Source organism: Neodiprion fabricii, chromosome 3, assembly GCF_021155785.1.
Source record: "Neodiprion fabricii isolate iyNeoFabr1 chromosome 3, iyNeoFabr1.1, whole genome shotgun sequence".
In the NCBI taxonomy this organism is placed as follows: Eukaryota; Metazoa; Arthropoda; class Insecta; order Hymenoptera; family Diprionidae; genus Neodiprion; species Neodiprion fabricii.
In genome coordinates, this window is record NC_060241.1 from 20,889,600 (window position 1) to 20,904,475 (window position 14,876).

General features: G+C 36.6%; 1 protein-coding gene across 13 annotated transcripts in view; it reads left to right on the forward strand.

Moving 5' to 3' along the window:
- Positions 1-10,278, forward strand: part of LOC124177149 — a 35,913-nt gene extending 25,635 nt beyond the window's left edge. For 12 of the 13 annotated variants that reach the window (XM_046559200.1, XM_046559210.1, XM_046559204.1 and 9 more), the window contains one exon: positions 9,339-10,278. In XM_046559200.1, coding sequence (XP_046415156.1) covers positions 9,339-9,678 — 340 coding nt within the window. In that variant the 3' untranslated portion in view covers positions 9,679-10,278. Of the gene's footprint in view, positions 1-1,277; positions 1,755-9,338 lie in introns of those variants that run through there. The other variant, XM_046559211.1, reaches the window with a different exon arrangement.
- The last annotated feature ends 4,598 nt before the right edge of the window (positions 10,279-14,876 follow it).

Below are 14,876 nucleotides of genomic sequence, written 5' to 3' on the forward strand. Positions count from 1 at the left end.
AAATTTTCCTACAGTGATTACAAAATTCTAGTAAAATGCATATCGTTACGATAATGGTTTAAATATTGTTGAAATTACAATAAAACGTCAATGTGATTATAGTTGTCAATATTACGTTCTCTGGTTATAGCATCATTGAATCTGTTGGTTTAGTTTACTAAATTTTTACCTTAACATCAATTTATTGTCACTCACAGTCAGACATCTAATTATTGTTACAAGAAAATATGTACAGCTCGAATGCCCGTATAGTAAAACATGATAGATTTTCTCCTTAAAACTTTAAAATTCATTTCCACTCTGTACCTAGGACCATATCAGAAAAGGGCAATAGTTTAAGGACTGCGCAGTAACGACGACCAAAAATTTCTCTCATCGTCCGCCTTTGGTGGACACCCTGTATTAGTACGTCTACCTGCCGTCGAAATTTATCGAGGGTTTCGAAAACCCGGCACTGAGAATGAATCGACAACAAGCGAGAGCCCCTGGCGGTAAAAGAACTGCCGCTGCAACAACGGCGGTTAGTTCTTCGTTAACCGGCAACCGGGCCGCGCGTCTCGAGGATCCCGAGATTCCACATACTGCATTAGCCGCAGCTAGGAGACCTTTTCCGATAGCTCAGTCACTCGATTGCCGTCAATTAAATCGTTTAATCACACATCCACCGCGTGTGAAGAAACCCGACCGCCGCACCGTTAGATCGTCGAATACCAGCAGTTCACGTCCGCGGTGTTGGACATATTCACGTAGTAAAAGACTGTGAGAAGATAGAGAAAAACTGGAAACAAACATTCTCTAATTCGAAAAAAAAAGAAAAAAGTGGAAACAAATAAAAGGACCTAAAATGTCGGAATATAGTATCGATTAGTGAAGAGAGAAGTTTTCTGTGTCGAAACAGAGTCACTGCGGGCAACTGTAACGTGACGGCTGCCCATTGTCTCCCTATCCCAAGGTCCCAAGGGCGCTTAGGGTGTGATCCAGGGATGGCGTAACAGCTGCCGAAATATTCCTGTTCCCCCGCTGTAAAATATTTCCCGCACTCATAGGTACAGCTCGTGCCTGCGAAGGCCTTTTTCCGATTCATCCGCGTCGGTTTAAACTCCGGGGCTGATCGAAACGTTCGAGAGATGAAAGTGCAACGGTGAGCAGAAGTCGAGAAAATTGGAAAGAAGTCGTCCCGCCGCTCCGTGTGATCGAAAAAACTCTCCCGCGGGGAGGGAATCCCCGAATTACACGAGACTCTGATAAGGAGACTCGTCACTCCGAGACGTATCGGTTCAGACACGAAGTAGTCGCTTCGGTGAGTTCGGCCAATTCGGATCCTACGGCGCTTCTCGCGACATTCGCGTCTCGGTTCGAGCGTCGAGCGGTCGTCGCGCTCGTAATCGCTAAATGCCGTCACGCGCTCAGGCGTGATTTAATTTTTTCGTGTAACGGGTGCGAAAATGAGACCGGACAACCCTGCTCTCGGTGTAAATTTTCCTGAATATCGGTGAACGCCGAACGGTCTTGTTTCAAAGGCGTAGCGAATCAATTTGCGATGGAAGTGCAAAGCGCAAAAGTGAGGTTGTGAAAGTAAAAGTTTTTTATACGTAACGAGAAGCTAAAAAAAACTACGCAACTTTTGCTGTACGTTGTTACACGATCACTCCTACGAACAGACGCCTGCGTCTTCGTACTATGACCAGGATGTCTTACCTGTCTTTGACCAAGGAAGAGGAGGCGAGAATGCATCCCATAATGACGGTTCGTTGGTATGTGTGAATACCTTAGGGAATTTTTTTTTTTTTTTTCCTTTATTCTCTCTTCCTCGTTCTCTATTCTTCTTCGCCTTTTCCTTCACGTCTCTCCAGTCGAACACACGTGTTCAGGTATGCGCGAGGCTTTCTTTCTCAATGCCGTGACATGTTCTCCGATCGTTGCGCGGGTCACATTGTCACAGACTCTGTTATATGTATATATATTCTGTATTACGTGATTACGTATGTTACATTGTCTTCCAGACGCGCCTCGTTGGCCTAGTATTGTTATCAAATTTCACGTTGAATAAGCTCTTGATCGTTACCTAGCTTTACTCGCGTTAGGCAATGTCATATCGGTTATCGTTGCCGATTAAAACGATTCAATTTAATCGTCGCTTATGGTTGTTTGTATCTGGAAATTGAGTGAAAACTTGGCCAATCAACCAACCGATTGGTATTTGATTATTGCTCCTCGATCAACACTGTTAACCGAATCGGAGAAATTATTTCGTTCGATTCGACCCTATGGAATATATTATGAGATTTAATTTTTTTTTTTTTTTTTGAGAATAAAATTAGCGGGACTGTCTTATTCAACGATTTCAAAGTACATCTGCGAATGTAACTTGAAAATAGTTGGAACGAATTCTTACCGCAATCTCTGTCATTTTTACTTCGTTGAAACTACTGTCGGTATCATTATCGTTCTGCGTGTATATCGAACAAGTTTTCTATTCGAATAGCTTCGTTGTTCGAAGATATTCTCACCATTTGTATAACCAGTTCGACTGTGGCCAATTTATTGTTTTACTCGTTATCACCGTTCGCCCATCTTGCCTGTCGCGATCGTTCTTAAAAATATTCAAATACAAGCAGTTCGTTAAAGAAAATAAGAGAAAAAATATATAGACTGTTTTGGTGCGGATGGAGTGAAAACCGGGATAATCGGTCAAGTCTCTAATTACCTCAGAGGTTCGTGCAGGCGTAAAAATAAACCCAATATTAGTTTAGAAGTGTCGGTCTCGTTTATAACGGCCAGACGTGTGTATTATTAATGCCACTTGAGATGTATAAAACATATCCTAACGCACTTTTGACCTCCGACGTTCTTGACCTCAGGCCGTCGCCGAATGGAATCTTGATTCGGATCGTCGCGTCTTCTGCTTAACGTCACTTTCAACAACTGATGCCTATATATATATATATATATATATATATACACACACGATGAGATGTATCTTCGAGGCTAATCACCCGATGGGATTTCCCTTTGCGAATTTACTTACAATTATATATATATATATATATATATATATATATATATGGTGAAACGCCAAACTCAAATAAGAGTAAGAAATATATACGGAATTGATTAACCGAAAAAATGATAAATTGAAAAACCGATTAATCGCACAATCCTAATGAAACTCGAGTTTTTTTACCATTCCGATGGAACTTCTCTGTGATTTATATGACAGCACATTATTTTGATACAAGTTAGATCAAAGATGTGCTTAAAGCAATGCCATTTTTCAATTTTCAAAAACTATTCGTTCGATAAGCACACTTGATTAACTGATTCAATTGCACTTTTGATACTCTCACGTCACAATTTCTTTGTTCTGTACTTTTATTGATGAAATCTCAGCAGTGGCAATTATACATTAGATATGTGCGAAGAAACGGTGTATTGAGTGTTAAATAATAAACATATTTCTTCTTAGCTTAGACGAGAACATAAACTTTGCTAATTTATCGCTTTGTAGTTTATAGACGTACATTGCGTATAAGATGATTACGGACAGTATTTATTCTCCGGTATTTTGGTAAAAACATATTTTAATTTACCGCACGTATTTCGAAGAAATACGACTCACGATTTCAGCACTTGATTTATTATATTAGTATGCAAGGTGTTATACAAGGTGTTCACTAATTCTGGAATCAATTATCAGTAACTTGGACTCTACAGTTTTAAATCAGTACTTAAAATTCAGCACAGATTTTCACGTTTTCATATTGTCTCATTCGTCATGGAATATACGAATCTACGTTTTACGATTGTACAAAAATTCTCGCTAGAATTTTTGAAAAATAGTTGCGAAAACGGCAATTTTCAGCTTTTTATCCGTTACCAGAAGAATGTTTTGCTACTGTCGAATCAATCGAATGTTCTACGTTCATTGAATATACAACTTGTAACCAAACAAACAGTACTTTCGATCTATTATTGCAAAATGTCTCATCACATTATCGAGTTTAGTTAATTTAAAGAGAAAGAAAGTGTAGTACAACATTTTTTTTTATTACAACAGACAAGTATCAGTAAACGGACGGAAAAAATCTGGTTTAAACAATAATTACACGTAGTTGTATTATAAACTATGCGATAGAATTCTTACGAAGTTACGCATAAATCCCATGTTTACATTGTATTACATAAAGTACCTAATGTGCCTATAATACCTGTATTCATACAATTGCGGTATACATTAGATTTTCCTCGTTCAATCGGCGGGAATTTCAATCACGAGCAAAACATTGCACGGTACGATCCGCGCAAGATATTTCGGTGAAAGTAATTTTTTACCCTGATTCCACCAGAACTATCTCGACGCTGCGCAATTCTACTTGCTTTTCAAACTTGGAATCGAATATCGATTTATCTCAAGTTTCGATTGATTAAGTTTTTCGAAAACCCAAGTTTACAGTTACATGTTCTCATCGTGTGTTAAATTCAGGGTAATATTTACCCTCAAGTTTACTATTTAAATTCTTGCTATAGTAGAGCTTGTAACCATGTTTCATCTGCTCATCGATACCTTCTTATTGGGGTTTTCCGCAAAGCTTACGATCGTTCGAAATTTCACATACACACATGAACATCATCCATGAAATTGTATCAAAGCTGGAAATCATTAGCAACGGATTTCGGATAAAAAAAATTACAAACAAAATCAATTTCAAATTCCCGAATTTCAATATCATTTCTGTATTCATCTTTAGTCACATTGAATGTATATTTATTGAAAAGAAACCGTTGAATTTTCTAACTTGTATCGGATTCTATCGATGTTTGTAGACGGAACTTATTCCATCAACCAACGATCCGATCTCCGATAAAATTATCACTGAATTCATTGAGAACCGTTAATTATTCCTTTATACGTTTATTTTTACCGACGATAGAAGACACTCGATGTAAATACTTATGACGTAGTATTCATATGCCACGAGCCGTTAACGGAACGAGAATGTTATATGCGCATAGATATTAAAATAACAGGACTCCGGGCGAAGTAACGATGCGATACGTCAGCCTGTCTTCGTTCCGTTTGAATACCTGTAGGAGATACTTGGGTAAACTAATCGCCGGAGAATTTTAAACCGTATCTATATTATGCACACGACTTCGCGTGATAAAAGAGAGAAGATTTTCTCCCGGTTTATTCGACTAGATTTGCGTACTTCCATATCATATATTGCGCAAATCGTAACGTTTACGACGACGTTACTATTTTCGATTTATCACGGTGCTTGTAGGATGAGACGCTTTTTTTTTACTGTACTTCGTATCATATACAATTACGTAACCATCAACGTAAATCCAAACGAATTAGTGCGCACAAGGTGCCGAGAAAATCTAATAGATTCATTCGATTTAACTCTACGAGACTCATTTTCTTCGGAAGACTATTTTCTATGAGGTCACCGAAACACTTTTTTTCTTACCGTGGTGGGTATCGTTGAATATATGCATAACCTCGCGATATTGCATCGATATCGGTTATAATCAACGAATCGTCGTATTAAAGTTACTATTGAAAGAGAAAAACAAAAATTCTGAATAGTAAATACGTTATCGCAGAGTAAAATCTAACGAATTATTAGAATTTTAATCATTTCCAAGCGATCTGGAATAAAACATCGATATGTAAGTTTCCGTTGACACTTCCGGTATTTTGTATCGTTTTGTATTTGTAAAAATGTCTTTTTGTAATTGTGAAAGATTGAAATTTCATGTAAATTTTTTTCATGCAACATCGTGTAAACAAAACACAAACAATGCAATCTTGAATTTCATTAATCAATTAAATTTTCACGTGCATCAAAATCTCCAAGTCGCATCAAGAAAAGAATTAAAGTGGACGAAAGTTGCATCGTTTCATAATCCTTTTGAAATAAATCATGAAACTTGTTATTTGCTTATTTCAGAATAAGATTTTTAAGTCAACAAATGAGAAAAATTTATTTTGCGTTCTATTAATTTCGTTTCATTGTCTTATTAATCGGAACAGTTGTTCGATTTTTTCATCGCCCTTATATTTAACGTCCGTTTAATTTATTTTGATACGGTTTCGCGATTCCGAGCCACAGGCATCGAAGAATGTATTTTTTTCCACACCTTGAAATCCGGAGTCGGCCGATTGAAGCGGCATGAAATTCATGAATTCATCCAAGTTCGCAACGTTAAGCTTGACGACATGAATTTTTAGGAAAATCGTTATTTCACTACCTCACAGTTATCTGAAATTCAATGAAATGATTTTTCCTCAACACTTCGCCATGCACTTACCGTTGCTAACTTCGACCCAACTACTATTGGAATTCCCCATACAATAACGATTATAATGATGCACAGTGTGACAGAAAAATTAGCTTGATCTAAACTCTTTTATCAATATGATTTTCATACTCCGAGATATCGAATCCGAAGTAATTATCGTGCGAAAACAGACGCAGAGCTCGGATGCTAACAGAACATCTGCTTCGGAATACGATACACCTGTGCTGGTTTCAAATGTCATATTTAGAACTGCACCGCCCGTACTAAATTACTCTCCTTATGCTTTACGGACCCGCAAGATACGTGTTACATAAATATCAAAGTCTCTCGTCTGTGGCACACAGTAAGCATTCAATGTTCCATACACGCTGTTCAATAATTCGCTTATGTTGACAAAGCAAGTTTTTTTTTCTCACCGGAATCGTCAATGATTTCGTATAACCGTTCCAAATTTGAACATAGTTTTGAGTTGGAATTATCACCACTAGCAAAACAGTAAGACAATGAGTTATTTCAATCACTGATTATCTTGTGGTTAGAAACAAAAATTGTTGAGGACTGTAAATTTCTCGCGATGTGTGGTAAAAGTAGATTTTTTTTATAATAAGCATATATATTTATGAAATGTCAAATACAAGTAGCGATCAATTATAAGCCGACCTTTTCTTTTTGGAAAATATGCCAAACTATGTCGACTATCTACTTTCTTTACCGTTGAGTTTATCATTGCAGATGAATAAATGAATAAGCGAGTTTATGAACCGCATTAAAATTGTCAATCACTTTCATTAATACCAATCAACTCGGAATACAATTTCCAGATTGTCTTCTATTTACAATCGTCCAAGTTAATTCAGAATACTTTGAGCTGGCAATGCTGTGGAATTAAATCAATTCGGCAGTTTATAAATCACACTTATTCACCTCAATTGATCGCCTCATTTTCGGCTTTAACTTGAACGAAATTCATCCTCAACTTAATTTCTCTACCAATAACGGTTTGATTTTAATTAAAGTGGAGTTGAAGTCTAAGGATTAATAACATGACGACGTTTTATCTCGAATTTAATGAATAATATTTAATACATCGATATCAATTTGACCAATGGCTTGAAACGTATGACAAGATGAACGCACTCAGTTTCTTTTTAATAACCAGAGCTATCAATATCTGTCACCTAAATTGCATCTTTATGCGTATGGTTATGACCTTTGTATTTCTCCGACTCGCAGTGCCAAACGGTTAATATCCATAATATTGCAGAGGCGGAATCGTTTTGTGTGTTTCAACTTATTTCATGTTGAAGCTCCAGCCTAAATCTCTGTTAGGTAACAATTTTGTTTTTATCTCACCACTTTACGTATTTTCCCGATTTATCTTAACAGTATTAATACAATATTATTGACAAAGTTTGTGTTCATTTGAAAGAGCCAAACGCGATAGTTCGGTTATTTTAGACCTTCTTTGTTATTATTGTTATGGGATATTTATCTCGATATTCCCTTTGCTTCTTTCCGGGTGATTAAAATAAATAATTCTTCCGCAATTACAATTAAATCCAAACTTATGCGCGGCTACTGTTTTAAATTAGTTATCTTCAATTCAGGTCAATTAAATCCAATTAATACGCAATTGGAGTCAATTGGTTTAGATTTATTAACAAACATATCGCAATATGTTTTCGCATATGTATTTTCTCCCATCTCGAAGAAACGTCGCGTATACGAGAATTTCGTTATATTTTTTCCGTATTGAGAATTCTATCGCTTCCCTTGAACTTCGCAAAATGAGGAATTCGCAGCTACGAAATTGAAATTTAAGACAGGCAGGATTATTCTCTAGAAAATGGAGAAGCAACTGGTAGACACCGGCTTTAATCTCACGTGCGACTTCAATTATATGAACAGCTCAGCTGTAACTCGATATAATATACGTATAACTACTCTGCATTATTACGTTGTGCAGCAACTCGACTTCGCAGACTTTCTGCCGTCGTCAGCTGAAACGAACAATAATCGCAATTATTTTTGCCACGTGGTAAAATCTCTGCATATTCAATACCACATGCATGAATTTACTCATTTGATACTCGGCACTTTTTTAGTTGATCATAAGTTTATCATTTATCAAATTTCTGGACGTTATTGTTGGGTGAAAAAAAACTTTTTTTTACATATCTGTATTCGGCGTTGCATGTAGAGTAGAATAAAACTATCTACAGTTTTTTTCAACTCTTAAACACAATTGCGTGTTACATACAATCTTAAAAAACGTCACAAAGACGTCTTTGTTGGACCGTTTTGAGGCATCGAGACTGCAACATAAAACCACGCCTGAAAGATACGTTTCTTTCACTCATTGACCGAAAGACGCCTAAAAGACGGCGAATGCAACATTTTGTCATTTGTCATAGACGGCAGATAAAAGACATCTTAACACTATCCGTACTTCGCAAAAAAATTTAGTGAAAATGTATTCACTACGAATAACCTTCTAGGATAGTTCCGCAACTTCTCTCTTTTACGTATTTTCTGCGCATCTGTCATCAAATTAATGGCTTCGGAAATAAGATGAAAATAGAAATCGATAAACCACTTTTCTCAAGATTATTCCAATTATAGTTTTGGGCAGGACCTAACATTTGGCGTAGATTAGTTCTTCGGAATGAGAAAACTTTAAACCAATTTTGAGTAAAATCCCCGTCGAGACCCGATCGCACATATTTTCAACACTCTACGGCCTTAAGAATAATTGTGAAGTATTCGAGTTAGCAAAATACGAGCATGAGTATATTTGATTCCGGAGTATAACATGTATGGTTTAATCAAATCCGGTCTATCCTTACAAAATTATAAAATAACAATAGTCACCTATTTATCTATTCCATAAAAGATCATCGTTACGCTAACGTTAAAAACTTCGACTTCATCCTTTGCTTTTTTTCTCTATTTTTACCGATAATATTTCCAATCGCCTTTCGTGTTTCAATATCGATTATAATTGGAAAACAATTTTTTTTCTCCTTCAGTGTTATGATGTCCGGTGATTCTCCGCCACCGCCGTTGAGGACGTCAAGTCCGCCTTCTCCTGGCTTCGATATCCCGGACGATCCTCGAGCCGGCAAGAATTCGCCGACGGGAACGGCGAAGATCTCGAGGTCGACGGCGGATACGGAGGCGATCGAAGAGGCCATCCCGATAATCGACACTCTGCCCTCGCCGGAACCGAAACCGAAGATCGAAAAGAACGGCCAGCAATTCGACGTCGTGGACGGGAAGAAGAAACTCGTCGAAGACGAGGAGCCAGATTCCTGCGTTATAAAGTGTCTCTCTTTCACGCAGCAGTGCTGCGAGTGTACGATACAATGACCGCGAGACTCTTTCGGCACTGTGTATGCATGTGTGCATATGTATGTATGTGATGTTATATATATAGGTATATATTTGGGTATGTTGGTGAAAACGTACGTATAGAATGAACTATATTGACGCGTTGTATACCTGCTAACGTGGACTCGTGTATGATACAATAATTATGGTCGGAGTACGTCGTGCCAATAAACGATATATTTATACCACATCGTTTATTGGGGATTATAAAATTTATAAAGTTTTCTTTGCATGTAATACGTGTAATCCTTACATCACGTGACCGCTGATTGCAACGATTATCAGATATCACGTCTCGACGCTCGTGTAAAACTCATGTACACTCGGGGACAATTAATCTGAGACGGCTAATTTTTTACACTAGACGGTTATGTTGGCAACGCAGAGAAATCTACGGCGCCACAGTCGGCCGAGCGCGAAACTAACGCAATCTCAATAAACATAACGTAACCCATGACCGTCGAATCTAACCTTAGAATACGTATAAATCCAACAAGTCATTATGCCCGCAGTATTCTAAGATTAGAATCGGCGGTCATGGGTTATGTTATGTTTATTGAGATTGAGTTAGTTCCGCGCTCGGCCGTTTGGCGCTGTAGGTTTCTCTGCGTTGCCAACATAACCGTCTAGTGTAAAAAATTAGCCATCGCAGATTCATTGTCCCCAAGTGTACACTAATCACGGAGTAGTGATAACTCCGTGACAAATAATGTTCATTAATGCCTTGGACTTCCGGCTAACTTTTTTTTGCTCCGAAACAAAATGTGAGCTCGATTCTATGCGAATTAGACAATGAATGCCGATGCAGCCGACGTGAGAAATTGGGAGTCATTGTATCTTTGCATAATTCGTATAGAATCGAACTCGCATTTCATTTTGAATCACAAAAAAGTCAGCCGGAAGGTTTTGATGTTTATGCATTTTACCTGCCAGTGTTTTTGTGAAATTCGCTGCTCAATGCCAGCAGATAGGCAGCCGAATCTACACTTCAAATATGTAGCGGTACAAAATGTGGCTTTGGTTTGCCTTAATCGCAGAGTTTCACAAAAAAAAAAAAATCTTGGTATGCAAATTTAGATAGACATTACTTTCGAAGTTCCAGATTAATGACATCAATTTTATAAAGGTGTATAACAGTATTAGAAATTCCAGTCGAATTAACCGGTAGTCACCGGTTTGATAGTCGCCAGGTTTAAAATTTGTCACGTCGGAATGTTAAACTAACGATAAGTCAAAGTCATTCGATAGAATGAAATAAACTGAAATGCAGTGCTTCTTTGCAATTTTGTTTTCACACCTGCTCTCGTCAATCACATTATTATCGGTACAACAAAAAAAAAAGAAAAAACAAAGGTGTCAAAACTTTGTTGAATTGAAAAGAAAGTTCAGACTGTTTTTTAACATCGTGTAACAAATGTTAGAAGTCTGATTTTTTTATGAGAATACTGAACATAGTAGAAGTAAAAAAATTAATCTGCATTTTGTAACGACGACCGTGACTCCTTGGGGGGGGGGATCGTTGCTATAAAGTTGCATTGTGATCATTAACAGCGAATTATACAATATACATTCCGTTACGAACTGCCAGGTAGTCTTTGAAATATAGCTGTCGATACTCAGAATATTCCGACAAGTTTGAGATCCTCTGTATTGTATATTAAAGTAGAAACGTATTGTATTTAATTGAATATAGAGAAATATGCCCGGAAAGATCGCACTTTTATTTACTTGCGATGGAATTAAGACGAGCCACAAAAGAAAGTGAGCAGGAATTCTTAATTTCCGTCAATTGAGTTGCTACGGTTTTAACCACGTACCGTAGTAATAATTCCATCTTTAGAATTCGGAAAAATGTCAAATTCTAACTGGACGATTTAAGATCGATGTATTAGTTCGGCGAATAAGACATCTGGATGAAAAAACTTGACTGGCAAGTTATCTTTTTAATAATTATGCTGTAAACGGTATATTGTAATAATAACGAGCAAATCATTTGTCGAAGTAACGCAACATTTTTTATCCTACATCGTGTATTTTCAACTACCTTAATAAATTTCAAAACGTTTATTAATTAATCGATTAGGTCAAAGAAGATTTAACCATTTTTTTTCACATCACAGGCTCACGAATATTATTTTTATAAATAAGATACAAAAATATGTGTATAACGCGAGTATTAAAAAAAAGTTTTGAAAATAACTAATAGAAGAACAACGAACAGATATAAAGGTATGATAAGAAGAAAAAAGTATTGCGTAGATAGTATATTCGAAGAACAGCTACAGGAGTTATTAGCTAAGGATACAAATTTCATATCAATAATTTATTGAAGAAATAAATAGGGAATTAGATCGTTAATTTTGTAAGATCGCACCAGGATATAAGATTTAGGAGGAGCCGGAAGTTGTCCTGCAAAAGTGGGCCCAATTTCGCTCGCAGCGTGGCAGATCCGAATTTCTGAGTAATGTACGACCATAAAGCTTATAAACGTGGAATGGATACGACGACGTTTTTACGGTCCCAATCGGATTAAGAGAACTTCTCACAAGTAATATATCGCGGTTCGATCTCTCCGATTTTAATCTAGTTCATATAACATATGTCGCAGTGACAGAAACATTTCAGCCTTGGTTTCATTCAAATACGTCGAGCGCATCAAGACATCGCCCCGTTGGGTGCCCGTCTCTGAGGATCCTTTTCACCTCCTTAAGGTGTTTTATGGCCGGTTTGAATAATGCGTGTCGCTTGGTTTTCGATGCACTGCAACAATATATATGAAATAGACCAAAATCGGAGAGATCGACCTGCGATACTTTCCTCGTCAGTGCAATCTGCAGTGCGATCTCGGATCTGAAAGATCCAAGTAAATTGTCGGTATATTTTGTCTAACCATCTGATCCACGTAACCAAACGCAATAAGGCGCATTCCCCGAAATTTCTGAATCTTCTTCGGTACTACCGAACTTTGTAACCGCAATTGGCTCTCTTTTTTTCGTGGACTAAGAACAAGACTTCAGTCTCCTTCCTAACAGAGCTTCGTGGGTCGCGACTTGCGTCGTTAAGTTATTATAAATAATTCAATTGTTTAGCCTTTATAAGTCAATGTTTGCAAACTACGAGGGTTACAGTTGGCGTTGACTGTATATAAAGACGTTCAGCCCCGAGCTGATATTTTTTCCGGCTAGGTGTGTTCGAGTGGGAATTTTATTGCTATTATGAAATCCCAATGCTATGTCGCCCGGTCAACGCAGTTAGCTGTTCATAACTTGTAAATTGTATCCTAACTTCCGGCTTGCACCGCTAGCTTTTCACGCGCGTCAACTTACAAGCTAAGAGATTTTTATGACAAGTTTCATAAAAACTAAATGTCATTTATGACAAATGAGCTAAGAAACTGCACACTAACAAAAAAAAAATCATCCTTCCCTATTTTTGATCAAGTTTTTGCTGTCTTGCTGTTGGGATCTGATATCTTACAATTAGCAACATCGTGTCAAGGAGAGACATTACCTAGCTAGTAGCTTTTGTAAATTTAATCCTAACACTAGAGATCAGAAAACTTTTCGAGCTGTACGTGGCTTTTACTGTGTTGTACAGCAAGCAAGTGGTAAAAAGATTTTTGTGTTTGATTATGCGACTTTATTTGAGTAATATGTAAAATAATAGTATTTGTCGTAAGACATAATGCGAAAATAAGTGATATTTTATTCGGTCGGTCAAGAATTACTATAGCATCCTACTGCCGTGAAGAGATATTTCGACAATAATCGAAGATATAATTTGTGCAATCCATATGTCACAAATATTAACGAGGTACTAGGTGGAACGTTAATTGACGATCGTAATCCATGGAATTCATGAATACACGTTACAAAAGACATGTGCAATAACTAACTAAATTCTGATCAAGTAATTGAAGCAAATTAATGAGGTGTTCAACCTTAAAAATACTTCAACGCGCTACAGAGCCTCCGTTTTACAAATATCAAGATCAGAGCGCTGCTGAATTAAATCAGATATCTATTTTCTATACAAGTTTTAAATATACACACGTTCGTATTGGAAGATACATTTGTTATATTCCTTTCCTTATCCTATCTCCCCTTCCATCTGTCACTGCTTCTTGCAAAACGAATAGTACAGAAAAGTAAACTAAAGCATAGTTATTATCGAATGTACCTTAAGACCTTGTAAATTCGGTTAGCGAATAATGGTTAAAAAAAATACTCAATTCTTCGACAGAGTATAAGACGTGAGATATAACATGTGCCTATTTATGAAGTTTCGATTCAAGTAGAGAAGCGCGCATGCAACCCGTGTTCCTAAAACAAAATGTAGAATATACAATGTTTACATATCTCTCACACACACCTGATACGGTTTATTAGGAGTGTAAATATACGAATAAGCGTAATCGAGATTGCGAAACAAGGCAATAACTTTTATAGTTGACTCAAATTTAGCCATATAAGATAAATACTGCATGTGTATAAAATGAAGGGGTGAAAAATAATTATTAAAGTAGAATTTGTTTTAAATTATTATTTTTTTTTATTATTGTTATACATACTTATATCTTACATAATATATTTGTTGAGCCATGGCTGAAAGCATTAGGTACCTATAGATAAGTATTACCGTATAAAAGTTACACTATCCTATTATCGGAACATATCTTACACGCGTGAAACAGTTTTATTTCCGTCAAATGGTACGAATACTAAAAAATCAGAATACATAAAAATTTTAATTTCTCATTTTCAATCTTGTCCCAAGACGTGATTTATTGCTCCAAGAAATTGGGATCGAACACAAAATACTCGGAAACCGTTCAAGATGTTCGAAAATATAAAAATTTTTGAAAACCCAAGATTTATTTATTGATTATATTTCAAATTTTTATGTTTATTCAGCATTCACGGAAATGAAACGAGATTTTATCATCGTTGATCAAAATAATACCAACACCTACATTTATCGATTTGTAACTACGTTTAGTTGCCGAAATCACAAATGAAAAGTTTGTTTATTCTTAGCCTAATCATAAGCTCGCGTCCAGAAAGACAAGAACATTTTTTGAAACAGTGTTCTATTTTTCTGATTCATATACTAAAGTCAACTAAAGACCCACATTTTTCATATCACAAATATCTGTTAATAAATTTTTTTCTTCAATC